This window comes from Miniopterus schreibersii (assembly GCF_964146895.1).
Source record: "Miniopterus schreibersii genome assembly, chromosome: 11".
Lineage (NCBI taxonomy): Eukaryota > Metazoa > Chordata > Mammalia > Chiroptera > Miniopteridae > Miniopterus > Miniopterus schreibersii.
In genome coordinates, this window is record NC_138111.1 from 1,474,744 (window position 1) to 1,497,507 (window position 22,764).

Consider the following 22,764-nt stretch of genomic DNA (forward strand, 5'->3'; position numbering starts at 1 on the left):
TAGCACTAGTGTCTGGGGATGAGGGCTTATTAAGTATTCAGTTAATTTAATATTTATTTCTGTCCAAATTGTGTGAAGCACTGTCAGCATCAAATGCTGGGACATAGCAGTGTACAGTTTTTATTTTTGGGGTGAATGTATGGTTTTTTTTTACTGGACAGTGGAGAAATAAAATACAAAGTAGTTGAAAAAAGAAGAGAATGCACCTTGTAGGAAGGACTCGACTTTTTCTCTTAATTCCTAGCCCAGATCTTACTCTGTTATGCATTGTAGTTCCCAGGCCACCCCATTTCCCTTCTGCTTCCGAATGTCTGTTGATTTTATTACATCTTCACCTTCCATCTTCACTGCCTTAGGTTAGTGAAGAACTTTCTTTTTCTGTTCATCTATTGACTCTTCTGTAATTATTTTGAAGTAACTCGCAGACATCATTACAGTTATTTTATCTGTAAATACTTTACTATGTATCTAAAATATATGAACTTAAAAAAAAGGTAATCACTATATTATCACATTTAGGTACTTTTATTATTGTTTCCATTTTACAGATGGGGAAACTGAGGCACAAAGAGGTTAAGTAACTTGCCCAAGGTCACACAGCTAGTAAGTGGTAGAACCAGGATTCAAACCTGGCAGTCTTACTCCAGTGTCTGTGTTCTTAACCATCATTCTGTGTTGCCTCTTTCAGAGCTTACTGTTTAACCTTATCCTAGCCTTTGTGTTGTGGATTTTCTGTGAAATGTGAGAGTCTATAAAAATCCAGCAACAGCAACATGCTTTTAGTTCACAGACTAGACATTTAGGGCATTAGTTTGTTTCAAGACAAAAGTTCCCTTTGTGGTAGCATGGGGTTTGAAGTCTGGCAGACTCTTTTTTTTTTTTAAACTGCAGGCTTTATTTGAATTTAACCCTGCCCCCCATTTTTTCTTTAATGTCTTCTTTCTGTTCTAGGATCCAGTGCAGGCTACCACATTTCATTTAGCTGCCATGTCTCCTTAGCTCTTAGCTGTGACAGTATCTCAGTCTTTCCTTGATTTTCATGACCTTGAATAGTTTTGAGGAGGACTGGTCAAATATTTTATAAAATGCTCTCAATTTGGATTTGTTTGATGTTTTTCTTATTATTTAGATTGGGGTTGTGGGTTTTGGAGAAGAATTCAGAAGGGTAAAGTACCATTCTTACCACATCATAACAGAGGATACACATTGAAATTGTTATCCATATGAAATCACGGGTGATGTTAACCTCGCTGCCTTGGGTAAGGTAGCATTTGCCAAGTTTCTCCTCTGTAAAGTCACTTTTTTCTCTTTCTGTCCCCTGTTTTTTGGAAGTGAGTCACAAATACAGCCCATTCTGAAGGTGGGGGTACAGTGGAATTAAATGTCACCTTCTGAAGGGGGTGGTACCTATGTGTATTATTTGGACTTTTTCCGTAAGGAAGCTTTCCCCTTCTATCCTGTTCACTTGTTTGTTTGTTTTGTTTACTTGTTTCCATCACTGGGACTCATGTATATTTACTTTATACTTGTTTTTACCTTTTCCAGCTTTGACCATTGGGAGTTTTTTTAGGTTGGCTTCTGTGACCTTTTGACATGTCCCCTCCTTTTGTTTTCCGAGTATTTCCTTTGCTTTCTGGCATTACAAGATGCTCCAGGCTCATCTAGTCTTTTTCTCCACTCCAACTCTAGATGAACCATTTCTCCAAGGATTCCTGGTGCCTTTTATTAGAGAATGGTGTTAGAACCCAAGATCTGAATGCTGGGTGTGCTCACTGCTGTGATGAGGGTGGGGTGTCATAGCTTCTAGGCTTTCTCAGTGGACAGAGCTAGATAGCATGTATGTATACTAACAGACCTGGTTTTAAATTTCACCTCAACTTTTTATTAGCTGTGGGATTTTTGGTAAGTTATTTTCTAAGCATTGGTAATTCCATTTGTAAAATGGGGATAGTAATATTTACCTTTCAGGGTAGTTGTAAGGGTCAAAAATAAATAATGTAACTCTAATTTACAAATAATATTGTTGTAACTATCATTTGTAACCAGTCTATACTATAATTATAACCTAGGCATAAATAGTTCTGTGTTATAAAGTCTGTAGAAATGAACTTGAATGTGTATGTGTGTCTGTGTATGTATTTTGTAGTCACCTATATGGCCAAAAAAGGTCTGTAGTAAAAATATCTTTAAGTATTTTTTTTAAACCTCAAGGGTCACTGAGAATGAGGAAATGATTCATTGTTCTTTTCATAGTCCAAATTCAGCTGAAAAAGTGAAAGCTAATAAAGATGTAGCTTCACCACTGAAGGAACTGGGTTTACGAATCAGCAAGTTTTTGGTGAGTAAAAATTAGCATTGGCTCAGTTTATTACCTGGAGTGTGGATGTGTGTGGTTTTATTGTTAGTGATTGTTAGTGAAAATTCAGTTTACTTCCGATTTAGAGATTAAATTGAGCATGCTGTGTTTCAGAAGTACCCAGATTGCAACTCTTCTGGCGAATCACTTTGCATGACCCGTTTACTATGTACCCTAGTGTTTTCTTCAGCATCCATGTGGTGCTCTTTAAATTGACTAGACTGTATCTAAGTATGTAGTTGCATCCTTTTAATTTTGGAGACCCAGAGCATGCCTGCTATTGTAGTAGTGTGCGTGGTGAATAGGCCCAGGTGTCTCTGGCATGCACATTTGTCACATAGATTACGTGCCAGTGACTTTCTCCTTTTTCCTCTTGTTTTGGTTAAAATTGTTACGTTGTATGAAATCTTTAAAAGGACTTTTGTTCAAGTTCTGTGTTCATTTCAGAGGACAGGTCTTTAGAATGCTTTGCATCCTGTGTGTGGTTCCTGAGCTGGGGTGGCTGTTGCTCACTTGTGACCGCTGCATTTCAGGGTCTTGATGAAGAGCAGAGCGTGCAGTTGCTCCAGTGTTACCTTCAGGAGGATTACAGGGGCACTCGGGACTCCCTGAAGGTCTGTGGGTCTATGCAGTTCCGTCCTCGTGCCTTTATCCATTTCCCTGTTTAGATAATTTAGGGTTTTGGTGCCAGTTCCTTTCCACAGAGGTAGGTGATCAGATAAAGCCACTTTCAGCAAATACTTTCTGAAGGCCAAAAAAAAAAATGTGCTTAAGCTGAGGTCTGTCCTCAGACTTGGAGGTGGGGAGAGGTCAGAGATTGACATGCTCATCACAGAGTCTCAGGATATCAGAGCTGAAGTGGATCGGGGACAACATTTAACCTGTCCAGTTCCTCATTTTACATACGAGGAAATTGAGGCCAGAGGAGGGGGGCAGGGATTTGAGCACAGACTTGTATATACTTAGGTAAAAAATGTTTGCAGAAATCCAGGGGCAATCTTGAAGGGTGAGGTGAAGATGTTTACCTTTTTCCTTTGTGGATTGAGTTTTGCTAATAAGATGGCTTCCTAACTTTTCTTTTTTTCCTTCAGATGGTATTGCAAGATGAGAGGCAGAGCCAGGCCTTAATCCTGAAGGTCAGTAGTAGTCACCATTTCCATTCTTTGATGTAAAATTAGGTGCCACCAGTTTCTTGACTTTGTTCTCCTGAGCATTGCTGGCTTTTTGACTCTTGTTGGGTAAGCACTGAGGTCTTAATGAGGATGCTTATTAACTCACTTGTGAAACAAGAGGTGTTTATCCACCAGAACCAGCTGAGTTCTTTTCCAAAGGAGATTCTTCAGTCATTGGGGGTGAGAGCTGGTTAATGGATATTTTTTCTCTACATCTAAATGCAACAGGATTAATTTGTATTTCTTTATCTCCCCCCACCTCTCAAAGCAATCTTCTCACCTAGGATCTCATTTTAAAATGGAATTTGACTGTGACTTTTGAAGTAGTTTCCTACTTGGTATTTAGTGAAAGCTAAGTACATTAGTTATAAGGAATTAGGACATATACCAGTGGTGTTTTTATATTTGCTTTCATGTATTTGGCTGTCAGTTTATAGTATTGTGTGTTACTTGAATACTCTCACTGCTTGAAAAACTTGTTTATATTATTAAATAATTGCTTTTATCTTGCATGACTTTACCTGTATCCCAGTTCATGAAGGTCTTTTGCTTTTTTTTGGCCTAACACTATGTTTCCAATTCTGTGATTAATGATATTTTATTTTTTAAAAATACGTTTTTATTGATTTTAGAGAGAGAGAGTAAGGGAAAGGGAGAAACATTGATGAGAGAGGAACATTGGCTGCCACCTGCACGCCCCCTACTGGGGATGGAGCCTGAAACTCGGGCATGTGCCCTGCCTAAGAATTGAACCCATGACCTCTTTGTGCCTGGGTTGATGCTCAACCAGCTGAGCCACACCACCCAGGGCTGTAATTGATTATAAACTGAAGTTTTTCATTCACACCTTTAAGTGATCTCTTTATCAGTAAATTTACAATTGAATGTCCTGTGCAATGGTGAGTAGCTGACTTTGAATCTTTGGGTTCTTCCCAGATTGCAGATTATTACTACGAAGAAAGAACGTGTATTCTTCGTTGTGTGTTACACCTTCTCACTTATTTCCAAGATGAAAGGCATCCCTATAGGGTAAGCGGTTCAGTGCTCTTGGTTCTCTTCACCCTGTAAAATTCAGCTCTTTTAAATAACTTTATGTTATTCGTATTCACATTCATTTGCATATTTGCCTTTCACTGTAGGGATAAGTTCCCTGTTTTGGATTTTTTTTAAAGGTTGAATATGCAGACTGTGTTGATAAATTAGAGAAGGAGCTCGTTACAAAATATAGACAGCAGTTTGAAGAGCTTTATAGAACTGAAGCACCGACATGGGAGACACATGGAAACCTCATGGTATGTGGTTATTGTGCCCTCTTACAATCCTTAGGAGCATGATATATATATATATATATATATATATATATATGCCCTTTCTCATAGAGCTCCAAGTTAAATTATTTATTCCTTTATTCGTTTAAAACATTTATAGATTATCGGTCTTGAGAAAAATTTAAATATGTCAGATGGGTCAAAAATTTACTTTCTCTTCTTACCTAAAATATTCCTTTAGTGCTTAGTGGAACTCTGAACTCAAGATTTCATCTTCTTTATTATCATTATTTAGTGTGTGACGCTAGTCTGGTTATTTTATCCTAAATCTAAAACCAACCTGTGTTTCTAGATTACTAATACTATTATTATTTATTCTTTTCTTGATTTTTATAGCTCTGTAGTAATTCTTGAAATCAGGTAGCATAAGTCTTTCAGCATTGTTCTTTTTCAAATGTTTCAGCTGTTCTAGGTCCTTTGCTTTTCCATATCAACTTTAGAATCATCTTGTCTCTTCAAAAAAAAAAAAAAAACTTGCTACAATTTTGGTTAGAATTGTATTGAATCTATAGATCAATTTGGAGAGAATTGCCGTCTTAATAATGTTATTAAGTCTTCCAATCCATGAACCTGTAGTATATCCCTCCATTTATGTATGTTTTCTTTAATTTACCTAAATAAGGTTTTATTGTTTTCACTATTCAAGTATTATATGTCTTTCGTTAAATTTATTCTTTTGTTGTTGTCAATCCTCACCCGAGGACATTTTTCCATTGCTTTTTTTTTTTTGAGAGCCAGTGGAAGGGGGTGGGGGGAGAGAGAGAAACACTGAAATGAGACACATCGATTGGTTGCCTCCCACATGTGCCCTGACCGGGGTGAGGGATTGAACATGCAACCCAGGTACGTGCCCTTGACTGGAATTTGAACCCAAGATCCCTTGGTGTGTGGGCCAAAGCTTTAACCACTGATCCACACTGGCCAGGGCAATTCTTAAATATTTATTTTATTTTTTTGATGCTTTTGTAAATTTAAAAAAAATTTATTTTCCAGTTCATTATTAGTATTTAGAAATGCAAATGATTTTCATATGTTGATCTTATATCTTGTGACCTTGATGAATTCACTTATTCTAGTAGGTTTTTTCTAATAGGATTTTCTCATATACGTGATCACGTCCAGTATGTGAATATGTGTGAATAAGCCCAGTATGACTTTTCAGATCTGTATGTCTTTTATTTTTTTTTCTTGCCTTATTATCCGATTGGGACTTCTTTTAGTGTGTTGAATGCAAGTGGAGAGAGAGCTGACGTTCTTACCTTGGTCCTCACCTTAGGTAGAAAGCATCCAGGCTTTTACCATTGAGTATGTTGTTGTGAGTTATTTTTATAGTTGCCCTTTATCAAATGAGGAAATACCCTTCTAGTCTTAGTTTGCTGAGGGTTTTTAGTTTTTATTAGGAATGAGTGTTAAAATTCTGTCTATTTTCTTTTGCATCTGTTGAAGTGATCTTACGGTTTTTCTTTTTTACTCTATTATAGTGAATTATATTGAGTTTTGGGATGTCAGACCAATCTTGAATTCCTGGCATAAATTCCACTTAGTCATAATATATTTTGCTTTTTATACATTGTTGGATTTGACTTATTTTAACAATTTTTTAAAGGAATTTTGTGCCTATATTCACGAGGGATATTTGTCTATAGTTTTCTTATCATGTCTTTGTCTGTTTTTGGTATTAGAGTAATATGGCCTCATAAAATAAGTTGGGAAATATTTATTTTTCTCTGTTTTCTGAAAGAATTTGTATAGCATTGGTATTATCCCTTTCTTAAGTGTGTGATAGAATCTACCAGTAAAGTCACCTTATCCTACGGTTTTCTTTGTAGGAGCGTTTTAAACTCTGAATTCTGTTTTCTGTAGTTGACATAGAGCTAGTTTCCTGTTTCTTCTTGGGTCAGTTTTGGTAATTTGTGTATCTAAGGGAATCTATCCATTTCACATAAGTAGTCAAATTTACTTGTGTAAAGAATAATCATACTTTCTTATTCTTTTGCTCTCTGTGGGATCTGTGGCTGTGCCTCCTGACTCGTTTTTTGTTCTTGTTTGTTTGTCAGTCCTCACCCAAGGGTAGGTTTTTCCACTGCTTTTCGGGGGGGGGGGGGGGTTTGAGAGACACACACGCATGCGCGCGCGCTGGCTGCCTCCTGCACTCACCTGACGGGGCAGGGAGAACCTTCAGCCTAGGGAATCAAACCCGAGACCCTTTGGTCCATGGGTCAGTGCTCTATCCACTGAGCCACACCAGCTGGGGCTCCTGACTCATTTCTGATTATGGTAGTTTTGTTGTTGTTTTTTAAATAGAATTGGGTGCTTTTATTTTTTAAGTATGTCTTTATTAATTTTAGAGAGAGGAAGGGAGAGGGAGAGAGAGAAACATCAATGATGAGAGAGTCATTGATCGGCTGCCTCCTGCAGGCCCCTGACTGAGGATCAAGCCCGCAACCCGGGCATGTGCCCTGACCGGGAATTGAACCGCAATCTCCTGGATCCTAGGTCGATGCTCAACCGCTGAGCCACGCCCAGCTGGGCTGATAATGGTAGTTTTTGTTACCACTTCTCTGTATTGGTTGTCCATTTCATGTTTCATTGACTTCTGCTCTTTACTTTGAATTTAGTTTGCTCTTTTTCTAAATTTTTATGGAAGAAGCTTTGATAAGAGATTTTAGATCTTTTCTAATAAGTCACTATAAATGCTGCTTTAAGCATGGCTTTTAGCTTAATTCCACAGGTTTTGATACATTGTATTTTCATTATTCAGTTCAAAATAGGTTCTAATTTCCCTTGTGATTTTTTTTTTTGACCCTTGTATTATTTAGAAATATGTTGTTTAATTTCCAAACATTGGCTGTTTTCTTAGATATCTTATGGTTACTGATTTTTAATTTGACTGTTATGATTAAAGAACACATTCTGTGTTATTTCAGTTTTTTAAATTTGCTGCCCCATGGTATGTATTCATCACATGATCTGTTTTGGTGAATTTACCATGAACACGTGGAAAGAGTGTGCATTTGGCAGTAGTTGGGTGTGGTGTCTATAAATATCAGCAGGTTGAGATTGTTTAGATCTTCTGTGTCTGCTGATTTTTGTGTTGTCTTTCTGTTCACCATACAGTATTGATTTCAGTAGCAAAAGATAGGTGGTAGCCTTAATGCCCACCCAAGTGGGCAGGTTAAAATAAACTATGGCATTCCGGTGCAGCGGAGTAATACGTAGTGTTCATTGAAAATAGCAAGGGGCCTGTTGGTAGACTACACGAGGTGTCAGAAGGGTGAAGAATAAGGAAATGGTTACTGTGCTGTTGGAGGACATAAGCTTGAAGATACGTTGCTAAGTGAATAACGTGCAGAGGAGTTTGTGTGCTGTGGTATTTGGGTTAGGGGTGGATGGTGGGTGGGTATGTGGACAGAAAGGCGGGAGTGAGTGAATGAAAGTGTATGGCGCATTCATGGAATGGGAGACAGACCTCTAGCTGTGGTGGCCTCTGGGGAGAGATTTGGATGGGCAATAGGAACTGTAGGAAGGGAGACTTTTTTTACCCTATTATCTCTCTTTTTTTAAAATATGTTTTCATTGATTTCAGAGAGAGGAAGGGAGAGGGAGAGAGAGAAACATCCAAAATGAGAGAGTCATCGATCGGCTGCCTCCTGCATGCTCCCAGCGGGGGATTGAGCCCGTAACCTGGGCATGTGCCCTGACCTGGAATCGAGCCATAATCTCCTGGAACCTAGATCGATGCTCAACCACAGAGCTACGCCGGCCGGGCCACCCTGTTCTTATACAGTAGTCTCCCCTTATCTGTGGTTCTGCTTTCTGCAGTTTCAGTTACCCATGGTCAGCTGTGGTTCAAAAATATTAAATGGAAAATTCCAGAAATAAACAATTCGTACGTTTTAAATTGTACGCCATTCAGAATAATGTGATGTGAAGTCTTGAGCTGTTCCACTCTGACCCACCCAAGAGGGAACCGCCTCTTTGTCCAGCACATTCACGCTGTATACATTGCCCACATAGTAGCCTCAGTTATCAGACAGTCATCTTGGTGTCACAGTGCTTGTGTTCAAGAAACCCTTACTTTACTTAATACCACATTTACATAACTTTTATTGTAGTGTATTGTTATAATTCTTCTACTTTAGTGTTATTGTTAATGTCTTTCTGTGCCTAATTGATAAATTTTATCATAGGTATGTATGTATATATAGGAAAAAACATGGTATATATAGGGTTCAGTGCCATCCATGGTTTCAGGCATCCACTGAGGGTCTTGGGATATACCCCCTGCAGGTAACAGGGACTACTACACGTGTATTACCTAGTAAAAATAACTTTACAAATTTAAAGACATTTTAAAATCTGACTTTATTTCTCTCCCTTTTTTTTATTGGTTATGCAGACTGAGCGCCAGGTGTCTCGCTGGTTTGTCCAGTGCCTTCGGGAACAGTCCATGCTGCTAGAAATTATTTTCCTTTATTATGCATACTTTGAGATGGCACCGAATGACCTATTGGTATTAACCAAGATGTTTAAAGAGCAGGGGTTTGGTAGTAGGCAGACCAATAGGCACCTGGTGGATGAGACCATGGATCCTTTTGTGGATCGGATTGGGTAAGTCTGAGTGAATTGTGGTCATAGAACTTGTGCAACCTTGTATTGTGCTATGTTGACACTAGAGTGGTCCTGCGAGGGGCGAGGGAAGAGGATTCTTCACTTGATGGTGGGGAAGTAGATGGGTGTGCTGCCACGGTCCAGGTCATATGGGAGTAAAGACGGCTTGAGAGGACATGTTCTCTCAAGGGAAATACTGCATTCGAGTGTTTCACTACCATCTTGATCTAAGAGGTTCATCCATTCACTCAACAAGATTTGTTGAGCACCTGCTGCAGGCCAGGCACTGCAAATGCTGAGACCATGATAACGAAGGCAGATTTGTTCCCTGTCCACTTCGCGATCAGTTTATGGACTTTAAATTTTATGGCAATGGATATGTTTACATTTTGAGACCTGTTCCCTCTGTGGACCAAGATACACACTTGAGCAGTGAGACAATGTATTGGGTCAGATGAACTGGAGGCTGTAGAAGCCCACGGGACTCAATCTTGCTTTGGTAGGCACAAGCCACGCATGACTGCTAAACACTTAAAATGCGGCCGGTCAAACTGAGATGTGCTGGAAGTGTAAAGCGCATACCGGATTTAGAAAACTTAGAAAGAATGTAAAATAACCCAATAATAGTTTGTTTGATATTGAAGTGTCTTAACATTTCACCTATTTTCCAGTGGGGTGAGAGTAGCATTCATGACACGTTTTCCTTTCCAGCTACTTCAGTGCCCTTATCCTGGTGGAAGGCATGGATATTGAGTCCTTGCTCAAGTGCGCTTTGGATGACAGGAGGGAGCTGCACCAGTTTGCCCAGGATGGGCTTATTTGTCAGGTGAACTTGGAGCAGCCACTTTTCTTATTTCAGACCTTTCACAATTAGTAGTATGTTTTTAACCACTCAACTATACGCTACATAAAATTTTTCTTGTGGAATTTGAGGTTCTGCATTGTTAAGAAGTTAATTGGATCCAGAAGAAATCTCAGATGTGTCAGTTATCTGCACAGAGGTGATAGTGGAATCTCTGAGAATGAGCGGAGTCCGTCAGAGAGTGGATATAAGGACGAAAGAGTCCCAAGGACAGACCCTGGGGGTTGTCTGTATTTATGGAGCCTGTGCAAGAAGAGGAAAGGGGAAGAACTCTGAGATGGGATGGTTAGAAAGATAGAAAATGAGGAGAAAGCAGAGAAAGTTCAAGAAGGATCAGGGAAAATTTGTAGAGTCTCCAGCTGAATGTGTATTTCATAATCTTAGATTAAGAAAAAGTGTGGGTAAAGGGAAGAGTACTTGAGGTGTTTATTAGTGAAGTAGCTGGGGGTTGGGTCGAGTAAAATACCACGATGAGGGAGAGGGGCCACTGTGGATGAAGGGAAAACTTCAGCATGATGAAGGACCCTGTGGAGGGGCCCTGATCCTTTCTTTTTATTGACATATGTTTTCCTTTTTCACTAGGATATGGACCGTTTGATGTTGACCTTTGGGGACATTCCACATCATGCCCCAGTGCTCTTGGCCTGGGCTCTCCTTCGCCACACCCTGAATCCAGAAGAGACAAGCAGTGTTGTCCGGAAGATAGGTGGCACGGCCATCCAGCTGAACGTATTTCAGTACTTGACCCGACTGCTTCGTTCTCTGGCCAGTGGAGGAAATGATGTGAGGCTCAGGCTGTTGGTGTTTGAGCATGAGAATGGCAAAAAGCAAGGAGAAGCTCATTAATAGTAATCAGTTACGGCAGTGATGTGGAGAATGATGACTGTGTTACAACTGATCTTTACAGACACTGCTCAGCGCTGCCTGTCCTTATTTTATCTTCGTATCACTTTTTGCACTATGGATCAGCATCCCTGTTTTTGCTTTAGGAAGCTGAGATTCAGGGAGGTGAAATTTGCCCACAGGAACAATAATTGCCCCTTAGTGGTGGATACAGCTTGAACTCACTCTGTCTGACTCTCTGCCAGTTTAGTGCTCTGTGCCAGTGCAGTATGTCTCCTAGAAGATAGCTTTGGCCATATAGACTGGAGAAATCTTTTTGGGGAGCTTTTTCATTCAGCTATAACAGGATGAACTAGAAGTTCCCTTGCGTCTTGTGTTGGGGCTTAGTTTGGATGACAGCCTAGTCAGCTTGTTTTGACACGCTCAAACGCAACCTCAGCCAACAGGCCCCACTTGTTGGCACTGGTTGATTTATCTTAGTGACAGTCCAGGCAGCTGCACACTTTGTATCAGCCCATGGAGACTGTCCTTTCTGTAGGCTGGATGTGGTTTTCTTCCCCATGAAAACTTTGATCATTTTGAAAGTGATTCCCTTTCGATTTTATTCTTTTAATATTTTTGGTTCCTGCTTTCTTTTTTCTTCCTTTGTCTTCTTTATCTTGGGACTAAATTAGGAAAATTATGAGCCTGGGTTTCCCTTCCCGTTTGTTCACAAGGACTATATTAAGGTGATAGGGTTATGCTGAGTCTGGGGAGAGCTGTGTTGTTCGCAGTTTCTCATGGACTCCTTTGCCATTACAGTGCACCACCAGCACCGCGTGCATGTGTGTCTATGGACTCCTTTCCTTCGTTCTGACCTCACTGGAGCTGCACACACTGGGCAATCAGCAGGTTAGTGTCTGGCTTCTGTGAGGCTATCTACACTGCCTAGCTTTGCAGTCATATCCCCAAGATACCACTTTGGAGCTGATAAACACACACCCATATACCTCAGATGTAGTTTGTTTATTGCTGTTTTCATTCATTGTATTATATAAATGATACATATTAATGATACAAAAGTCAGAAAGTGCTGATAGAAAAAAGTGTAATCCCACTACACAGGATAACCTCTCAACATTCCGATGGATTTCCTTCCAGATATTTTCTGCACATAAACATAAAAACATAATAATTCTTCTCTAGAGAAGGAGTCACAATGTATGTGCCTATTCTGTAACCTCATTTTTTTACTCTCTAGAGCATATGTCCTAAACATCTGTGGGTGCTAATAAATATTCTTTTGCAGCATTTAAAAAAATGAAACATTTCAAACTTACACCAAAGTAGACAAAATTGTATAATAAGCCCTTATGATCCATCACCAGCTTCACAGCTGAGCTTATTCATTTCGCCCCCACCCTCTGATTATTTTGAAGCAAATTCCAGGCACCATTTCATCTCATCTATGAATATTTTAGTAAAGCTGCATAGTCATTATTATATCTAAAAACACAATATCCGTATATATCAAATCAGGATTCAAATTTCTAACTACCTTATAAATGTCATAAATTTGTCATAAGTTTGTTTGGAGCAGGATCTAAATAAATAAGGTCTCCCCATTATTGGTTGATAAGCCTGTCAATTGTCTTTTGGTCCATAACTGTTTTGTCCACTGTGGTAGGCACATTATTGCCTGGTTTCATTAATTCCTGAGGGTTTACAAAATGGCGCTGTCCTAATTCTGTCTTTCCTCTTATGTTTAGTGGTTGGAACATTGCTATAAAAAAGAAATTTGTTTCACGATGTATACAAATAGCAAATTATTATGTACATCTGAAGCTAATATGTATGTCAGTTATACCTCCGTTTAAAAAAAATTTTCGTCTCTTTAACTATTTGATATTCTGCTTTTCCTGTATTTCTGTTTTCCCTAGCATTCTCCAAAGGTGGCTAGTGAGGGTTTTAAAGTTTTTACATATCAGTGTGAACTCATGATTTAAACATATTTGCCTTGTTTTAGTTAATCCATTGCAGTTATTATTCTTATGCTCAGACTGCCCCACTTTTGGTTAGTAAGAGCTTATTTATTTTTTAATTTTTATTATTATTATTATTTTAAATATATCTTTATTGATTTCAGAGAGAGGAAAGGAGAGGGAGAGAGAGAGATAGAAACATCAATGATGAGAGAGTCATTGATCAGCTGCCTCCTGCACGCCCCTAACTGGGGATCGAGCCCACAACCCGGGCACGTGCCCTGACCGGGAATCGAACCCCGATCGCCTGGATCCTATGTCGATGCTCAACCGCTGAGCCATGCCTGGCCGGGCTATTTTTATTATTTTAAATATGTTTTTATTGATTTTTTTAGAGAGGGGAAGGGGAGGGCTAGAGAGAGATAGAAACATTGATGAGAGAGAAACATCATAGATGGGCTGCCTCTTTCAAGCCCCCTACTGGGGATCGAGCCCGCAAGCCGGGCATGTGCCCTGACTGGGAATCCAATGGTAGTCTCCTGGATCCTAGGCCGATGTTCAACCTCTGAGCCATGCCGGCCAGGCAGTAAGAGCTTTTTTAGATTCGCTTCTGAATCCATTTAACACTGCCCTCACATATTTTGATAGCTCTGTTGCTTTTTGGTGTGACAAACTGTTGCAGGATTATCTTATACGATTCCTGCCCCACATCTGGAATCTGCTGTTTGAAAATTTACAGTTCACTTCCCTGTACGTTATCATTTAATTCTTGTGAAAATACTGTGAAGCAAAGAATTGTGTCACCGTTTTACAAAGAACTTGAAGTTTAGAGAATGTAATTTGCCTAACTTCATAAAACAGATAAAATATACACTCTAGGTATTCTGCACTCTTACTTTTTAAACCCAGAGTTCTTCCTGACATAATAAATGAGATATTATTGATGTTTTTATTTCTATAAACTATAGTAAAAAAAGATAGACTGGTTCACCTAGGAAAATAAGCCATTGTCTTTCCCCTCCCTCAACAGGATATAATCGACACAGCATGTGAAGTCTTGGCAGACCCTTCACTTCCAGAACTATTCTGGGGAACTGTAAGTATGCCAGAGGGAGTCATGCTGTGGTATTCTCTGTAGCAAAAGAATTTATCGAGCACTTGCATTGTGAAAGGTCTTATACTAAGCATTTATGTCCATTTTCTTATTTAATCTTTACACAAATCTGTGAAGTAGATAGTATCATCACCATTTTGCATATGAGGAAAGGTGATGTTCAGGGATGTCAGGTGACTTGTCCAGGGTCCCCAGTTAGACATGCAGGATTGGGGTCCAGTCCTGTCTGCCTTGAGTCTTAGTCCACAGCATTAACCAGCGTGTTATCTGTCCTACCTACTAAGTATTTCACACTGTGTGTCTTAGGCACCAGTATTGCTGTAACTTTTTTTTTGGAGAATTTTTATGCATTTGAGTCAAACTGAAGACATACCAAGGAGCAAGATCTTAAATGCTCCCATTGCTGTAACTCTTTTTTAAAAATATATATTTTACTGATTTTTAGAGAGAGAAAGAGAGAGAGAAACATTGATGTGAGCAAAACATCCATCGGCTGCCTCCGCGCCCCTACTGGAAATGGAGCCTGCAACCCAGGCATGTGCCCTGACTGGGAATTGAACTGGCAACTTTTTGGTGCACGGGATGACGCCTAGCCAACTGAGCCGCACTGGCCAGGGCTCATTGCTGTAACTCTTGAAGGTACTATTGGAGGTTGTGACCCCAACGAGTTGTCAGAATATATTTTAGCTGGTTAGAGTAAGAATTTGGCAGAGAACAGTTTCTCACCAGTACTTAGTCTTAGCATTAACAGCAGCTTACAGTGTTTCTGGGAGAAGCTGATATGACATAATACTTAGATTGAGGATCTGTCAAGTAGTGTATGGTGGCTAAATGCTGACATGTGGTTGGGTTCTTTTCACTTTCGTGGACACATGTCATGCAGAGGTGAACAATGTTGTCTTCCTATGGGGAGGATGGCCGGAAGAGGTCACTGGAGGCAGTAGGAGTCCCTTTTCAGGTCCTAGCCAAGTCCGTTGTTGATAGCCCTTTTCAGTGGAAATATGGAAGTTTTAAATTACTAGGGAGGTATGTTAATTTGTAGATAATGTGGAGTTCAGTGATTTCTCCCCTTCCACCATAGGAGCCAACCTCTGGTCTTGGAATCATTCTGGACAGTGTATGTGGAATGTTTCCCCATCTCCTCTCCCCACTCCTACAATTGCTACGAGCCCTGGTATCAGGGAAGTCTACTGCCAAAAAGGTAAGTTTTCAGTTAGATGCCTAAAGAGAGTGGGAGATAGTTTTTAGAAATCCATTTTACTTTCCACATTGAAATCCCACTGCTATGGCAAGAATTATTCTGAAGTTGAATGAAAATGCCAAAGATAGTGCTTCTATTCTATAAAATTAAATAAAAATGTTTTCATTAAGTACCTACTATAGATACTGCGGGAATAATACAAAATATAAGTTCCTTAATATCAGTTGGAAGAGAATAGAGATAAGAAATTAATAGCTAATAAAACCAGGTGTATAGTAAATGTCATTTGAGTCATAAAGACCATACTATTCTGGAGATGCAACTCTCTGGAGCGTGGGGCTCCTTGAGTTAAAGAATGGTGAAGATTTGGCAGGGAGTGCAGAGGCATCTCCAAGAAGAGTTATAGTGGTGGGTTTGTAAGAAGTTTGAGGGTCTACACATACCAGTCTGGCTGAAGGAGCAAAAAGGCAGATGTGGAGCCCCTTACACGACCCCTGGGTAAATGTGTGGCTGGGTTTTTTCTGCATGTTGGCAGGTATATAGTTTCTTGGACAAAATGTCTTTCTACAATGAGCTTTATAAGCACAAGCCCCACGACGTGATCTCCCATGAAGATGGAACTCTCTGGCGGAGGCAAACACCCAAACTCCTTTACCCGCTTGGTAAGATAGATAAAGAGACCCTGGTTTAGTACCCTCTTTCACACCAATTTCTATTTAGACCTCATTGCTGTTTCCATTATTTCATGCAAGGTGCCTTTAAAGCAGTTCCATCTCTGCTCTGCTTGCTGATTTGTTGATAAATTATTAGTCAGTTTCCCACTCTCTTACATCATTAGATTGCTTTATTTAAAAAGTAATGCATGTTCACAGTAACAAGGGAAACAATGCAGAGATACATTTAAAGAAGTTATTCTCTCTCCTGAACTGCCTCCATTAAAGAATCAATGTTAAGAGTTTGCTGTGTATCTTTTTTTTTTTTTTTTAATGTTTTTATTGGTTTTAGAGAGAGGAAGGAAGAGGGAGAGAGAGCTAGAAACATCAATGATGAGAGAGAAACATCTATCGACTGCCTCCTGCACGCCCCCTACTGGGGATTGAGCCCGCAACCCAGGCCTGTGCCTGACCGGGAATCGAACCGCGGACTCCTGGATCCTAGATCGATACTCAACCGCTGAGCCACGCCGGCTGGGCTGCTTTGTGTCCTTTTACACGTTTCTGTATACTTTCAAAAATTTATTCTGCAAGCCAGTCTTACTACAGATGGATCTGACTCAATTTTTTTTTTTTTTTTTTTTTAGTAACTACATAATTATTCTTGATGTTCCATAATTTTTATCTTTCTCCTAAAGAAAATTTAGGCTGTGTCAGGTTTTTGCCACTAAAAACAATGCTGCATTTGGTACATAAACCTATATAAACTGGTGCTTTTATTTTTAGTACATAGAATCCCCAAAGTGGGATTGTTGGCTAAAAGAGTATACACAATAAAAATTTTAAGTCCACTGACATATGAAATTCATAAACAAAAGGTGTATCTGTGTGCTTATATATATGTGTGTGTGTACCTGTATATATATGTACACACACATATATTGGAATATTCCTATATTCCTAACCCCTAATCCTAACCCTAGCCCTGACCCTGACCCTAACTCTAACCCTATATGTAGTAGAATATTATTCAGCCTTAAAAAGGAAGGGAATTCTGACACCTCCTATAACCTGGAGGAACCTAGAAGACATGCTAAGTGAATGAAACAGTTACAAAAGCACAAATATTGTATGATTCAACTCATATGGGATACTTAGAGTAGTCAGATTCGTGAGACAGAAAGTAGAATGGTGGGTGATGGGCTGAGGGATGGGGGATAGGGAATTATTAGTTAATGGGGACGGTTTTAGTTTTGCATGCTGAAAAAAGTTCGGAAGATGGATGATGGCGATTGGTTGCACAACAGTGTGAATGTGCTTAATGCCACTGGACTATAGACTTAAAATGGTTAATATGGTAATTGTTATGTTATGTGTATGTTACCACAATTTAAAAAATAATTTAGAAGTTTTGAATACATAGTGTCAAGTTGTAGAGAAAGTTGTAGCAATTTGTTTTCCTACTGGCAGTGCATAAGAGAGACCAGTTAAAATTTGTAAGCTTGCCTGGCCGGCATGGTGCAGCAATTGAGCATCGGCCTAGGAGACAGGAGATTGAGGTTCAATTCCCAGTCAGGGCACATGCCCGGTTGCAGACTCCATCCCCAGTTGGGGGGGTGTAGGAAGCAGCCGATCAATGATGACTCTCTCATCATTGATTTCAACTCTCTCCCTCTCCCTTCTCTCTCTGAAATCAATAAAGATACATTTTTTAAAACAAAACAAAACAAAAAAAACTTGTAAGCTTATGTTACTCCAGGTGCTCAAGGAGCCAAATGTCAAAGGAACAGCCTTGCTCTTCTGATCCTGGCACCACCACCAACCCACACAGTGACCTACAGTCCCATAAGGTGGTGGTCTTTTCACAGTCATCATGGGAGTGTAATACCACTGCCCTCAGCTGCTTTTAGGCAGGTGGAAAGACACTCATTTCCCCAAATGAAAAGAGGGTTATTTGGGAGATTTTTGGTGTGTTTTCTTTGGTTTTTGTTTTTAATGGAAAAAGTTGTAGCAATGTTAGATACTAGGAAGAGAGCTTGTGTATCTTTGTATGATTAAATATTGCTGTCTGGTATAGGAGTCACCTCTTCCTGTTGTGTTCTCAGATAGTAGACTAATTTCTCTTCCTTCCTTAGGGGGTCAGACCAACCTTCGCATACCTCAAGGCACTGTGGGCCAAGTAATGCTGGACGATAGGGCTTACCTGGTACGCTGGGAATACTCGTATAGCAGCTGGACCCTCTTTACCTGTGAGATTGAAATGCTGCTTCATGTTGTTTCCACTGCAGGTGAGGGCAGCTTTGGGAGACATCACTGTGGGGAAGAAAAGTAGACATGCCTGGAGGATTTGGAGGGTAAACAGAATTTAAAAATAAAATTCAGAACCATACAGGTTATGATGAGTGTAATTTGTTTATCTGGGTCTCAGAGACTATTCAGTGATCTTAAAGGAATTGTTTTCCATGAGGTCTCAGGCTTTCTTTCCCTTCAGATGTGATTCAGCACTGCCAGCGGGTCAAACCCATCATTGATCTGGTCCATAAGGTCATCAGTACAGATCTGTCAATAGCAGACTGTCTCCTGCCCATCACCTCCCGCATCTACATGCTGCTGCAGCGGTGAGTGACTGGTCACACATCGTGGGGTTCAAGTCCACACATGTCTGTGGGAAGCCCTGATGTGATTACTGTCCCAGCTAGGGCTGTTCTGTTTCAGCATCCCTGCTGAAAGGAGGGACTTGGGAAGAGAGGAATGGAAAATATTTGTGATGGAACAGGTTGTGTTATTCATTTTACTGAATATAGTACACTGTGCTCCAACCAGGTTAACAACAGTGATCTCCCCCCCTGTGGATGTCATTGCTTCTTGTGTCAATTGCTTGACTGTTCTGGCTGCCCGGAACCCAGCAAAGGTATGACACCAAGTCTTCAGAGTAGCCCCAAAATGTTGTACTGGGTATGTACCTTAGGACACAAGGACATTAGACTGTTTTTTTTTCCTTTTCAGGTCTGGACTGATCTTCGTCACACAGGATTTTTACCGTTCATGGCCCACCAGGTCTCCAGCATGAGTCAGATGATTAGGTGAGTCAGGGCTTAGGGTGGGCAGAGTGTGTTCCCTGGGAGCACCTGGACATTGTGGGTCCAGGCTGGCCTTGTTAGTTTTAAAGAAGCTTCTCTCTGCTCATTTACTTTGTCTGCTCCTTGGCTATTCAACCCTCTGGAAATAGGAGGGATGAGTAAGGACAAGGCAACAGAGACAGTGGGGTTTGGGGCACAGAGGCTTCTCCTCTGAGGCCAGCACTGATGGTTCCATAGTCTCTAATGCCAGAGAGGGGAGAGAGAGATTTCTCATTCAGCAGCAACCACCTTAGGTACATGGGAATTAACTTTACAGCCTAGAGAATCCAGGGATATCAGGATCCAGAGACCTGGCTTCCCTTTCTTAAGCCAGAGTCATTCCGTACTTTTCCTCGTTTTGTGGCTACCCCAGCTCTCCTGGCGGACCAGTTACTAATGTGCAGATCCGTCTAACGACCTGAGCGCTCGCTCTTTGCTCTCTTCTGCTAATGAGACAATGTCTTCCTGATGTTCATTTGATTTTTCACTAAACTTCTTGAGGTTGCGTATCAATAAAACATGTTCTTAATGTTTATCCTGGGTATAAAATTGCCTAAACTTGATTAATTCCTTTGCAGAGCTTGCTTATTTTATGCTCAAGCCATATCACAATAATAAGAATGCTCTGTGATTACAGTTTCTTGCAACCTTGAAATCACCGCATCATTTTTTCCCTCTGCCTATGTCTTTCGCCAGCGCGGAGGGGATGAATGCTGGAGGGTACGGAAACCTCTTGATGAATAGTGAACAGCCCCAGGGCGAATATGGGGTCACTATTGCCTTTCTCCGATTGATCACCACTCTTGTCAAGGTAAAATCTGGTCAGATAGAATCATCTGGAAAAGTTTCCCTGCCTCTGCTACTGTTGTCATCCTGTCTGCAGGCAGAACAGTTGTCCTGAAGTTATGGTGATAGTGGTTTGTGTGTACTGAGTATTTGCTGTGTGCCAGATTCTACAGCAGGTGCTTTATCTAAGTTGTTGAATACTCAGCCATTTGGTGTGACACACTGACTGTCAAGCTATTTTGACTGTAGCTCAAGATAATACGTACATTTTATATATGTGAGTATATATACTCCTAAAACAAAGTTTCACAATATGACACTGCTTGCTCTTTGGTATTTTCTAAGAAGGCTACCTCACAATCCACTAATGCAGTGATCTTCACCTGGTGTGCTACGACACGCTGGTGTGCTTCAAGAACTTAAAACATGCAACATCTGACAATTTAGGCAGGGCACTGACCTCTCTTCCCTTAGATTGTCAAGTAAATGACAACAGCCAACATAACAGTAGACATCCAGTGTGGATCAATCAAAATTATACCTTTTTTTTGGGTCAGATTGGCAAAAATGTATTTTTTGATGTGCCCCAGAATTTTAGTAATTTACGTGTGCCACGAGATGGAACAGGTTGGAAATCACTGCACTAATGGATGACAACTCAGTTTGAAAAATACTGGTGTAGCATGGATTTTGGAGTCAGAAAATTAGGTTTACGTTTTAGGCTGCATGACCTTGGGCAAGTATAGAATTTTTCACCCTTTGTAAAACAGGCATGATCAGTGGTCTCCGCCTGGAGTTGTTGAGAGGGCGGGCCATATGTGAAAAGCACTTGGCACACTTCCTACCTGCAGGAGTCAGTCATGAATGACAGCAACAGTCTTTTATAGAGATAGGGGTGTAAATACAGACGTTTATATGTTAATAAAGAATCCCTATTTCAATTTATTCCTTATTTTTATTTTTTTAATCTTTCTTGTTGAGAGTATTACAGATATCCCAAGAATCCCCATTTTTAATAAGGAAGCTGATGTTAACAAGTAATATTAGGACAAAGAATGTTGAGTATCACATCTCTTGTCTGGTATTTCAGGGATGGGTGCGGTGAGGTAGAGGTCAGGGGGATGGCCGGTGACGACGACACTGAAAGGGCATTCTCCATCATAGGCAGTCCTAGAGCCTTTATGTTTAAGGTACCTCCTTTCTGACCAGATTTAGCCTTTACAACACTCTCCTTTGTGCAGGTGACTTTTGTGACTGTCACACTGTCTTTTTAGTCCTTCCCTCTCCTCTATTCTGGAGAATCCTACAGCGTGCACTCACTGCGCTAGTGTTCTGATGTTTCTTTTTTTCCCACCGATGACTCAGGTTTACCCAGATTTCCTTTGGACCTATGGTTTTGATGTTAAATCTCTAATAACTAAGTGACTTTTCCTTACATGGCATAAGCCCTCACATTATGGTTTCTTGTAGGGACAGCTTGGTAGTACCCAGAGCCAAGGACTGGTGCCCTGCATCATGTTTGTGCTGAAGGAGATGCTTCCCAGTTACCACAAGTGGCGCTACAACTCCCATGGCGTGAGAGAACAGATTGGTGAGGACAGCTTGGGCAGGGGAGGTCTGAAGAATTTCTGGCTCCCTGGAGATCTTACTCTCCCTTTTGGGGGATAAGGGTCATCATCACACAAGGCCACATCATTCCTGTGTCTTTGCTGGAGTCTAGGTTGCCTGATCCTGGAGCTGATTCATGCGATACTGAACCTGTGCCATGAGACAGACCTGCACAGCAGGTATGAGGGGTGATTGCTAGAGCTCGGTGCTCGTGGATATGGCCACTCACCAAGGGAAGCATGGGCTTGTGCTGTGCAGAGCCGTCAGCCTTCCATAGGTCAAGCCCAGAGCCACCTTCTGAGGTTCTGATTTCTTTTTCACTGGACTGTTTACCCTTTCTCCCTGTGGAATGAAGTGGGAACGACATTGTTCCTAATGGGACTGTTGTATCTACACACATCACTTTTAATGATCTTTCCTAAAGTTACACATATTCATTGGAAAATAGTGCAAAATGCCCTTCGTAAACCTGTTTTCCAGAGATGACTATTACCTAGTTAGTGTGTATTCTTCTAGGTTTTTCCTCTGCTTATACTAACTGCTCTGTAACTTTATTTCCATGCCACTCCATACAAATCTCTTGTTTTAATGGTTCCATGCATTCCATTGTGTGAATTAATCATACTTTCAGTAAACAGACCCATTCATTAATGGACATTTAGATTGACTCTTAGGGTGATGTTTAAGATCAAGTCTCTTTAGAGAAAGTGATCAGAGTGCCTTTGTCTGGCCAAGAGCTGATCTGTATCATTGGTGTCCAGTTGTTTAGTTTGGACTATTGCTTTTCCTTCCAGTAATAAGCTTGGCGGCTCCCTAGTAACTCAGAATGCGTCTGTCTTCCAGCCACACCCCCAGCCTGCAGTCTCTCTGTATCTGTAGCCTGGCCTATACAGAAGCAGGACAGACCGTTATCAATATCATGGGCATCGGCGTGGACACCATCGACATGGTCATGGCTGCTCAGCCCCGCAGGTAGGGCTCCCTCCCCACCTTCCCCCTTTATTTTTATTGTGCCTGCATGTTCTAAGAACTCCAGTTTAAGTTTGCACGCAGTAGTTTTTTAAAGATGACCTCGTTCTTCCTAGGACACAGCCTTTACATAGCCTAGCTTTACGTAGTGGTGCTGTGTAGCCTGGCATGCAGCAGAGGG

General features: G+C 40.6%; 1 protein-coding gene across 1 annotated transcript in view; it reads left to right on the forward strand.

Moving 5' to 3' along the window:
• The window catches only part of NUP188 (nucleoporin 188), a 43,089-nt gene that overhangs the window by 7,188 nt on the left and 13,137 nt on the right, over nt 1-22,764 (forward strand). Inside the window, exons 4-23 of the mRNA XM_081151835.1 lie at nt 2,254-2,338; nt 2,890-2,970; nt 3,448-3,492; nt 4,465-4,557; nt 4,701-4,820; nt 9,256-9,467; nt 10,179-10,293; nt 10,912-11,112; nt 11,974-12,063; nt 14,164-14,229; nt 15,329-15,448; nt 15,984-16,110; nt 18,237-18,389; nt 18,593-18,719; nt 18,925-19,012; nt 19,108-19,184; nt 19,917-20,031; nt 21,477-21,597; nt 21,727-21,793; nt 22,458-22,586. Coding sequence (XP_081007961.1) covers nt 2,254-2,338; nt 2,890-2,970; nt 3,448-3,492; nt 4,465-4,557; nt 4,701-4,820; nt 9,256-9,467; nt 10,179-10,293; nt 10,912-11,112; nt 11,974-12,063; nt 14,164-14,229; nt 15,329-15,448; nt 15,984-16,110; nt 18,237-18,389; nt 18,593-18,719; nt 18,925-19,012; nt 19,108-19,184; nt 19,917-20,031; nt 21,477-21,597; nt 21,727-21,793; nt 22,458-22,586 — 2,232 coding nt within the window. The remainder of the gene's footprint in view (nt 1-2,253; nt 2,339-2,889; nt 2,971-3,447; nt 3,493-4,464; nt 4,558-4,700; nt 4,821-9,255; nt 9,468-10,178; nt 10,294-10,911; nt 11,113-11,973; nt 12,064-14,163; nt 14,230-15,328; nt 15,449-15,983; nt 16,111-18,236; nt 18,390-18,592; nt 18,720-18,924; nt 19,013-19,107; nt 19,185-19,916; nt 20,032-21,476; nt 21,598-21,726; nt 21,794-22,457; nt 22,587-22,764) is intronic.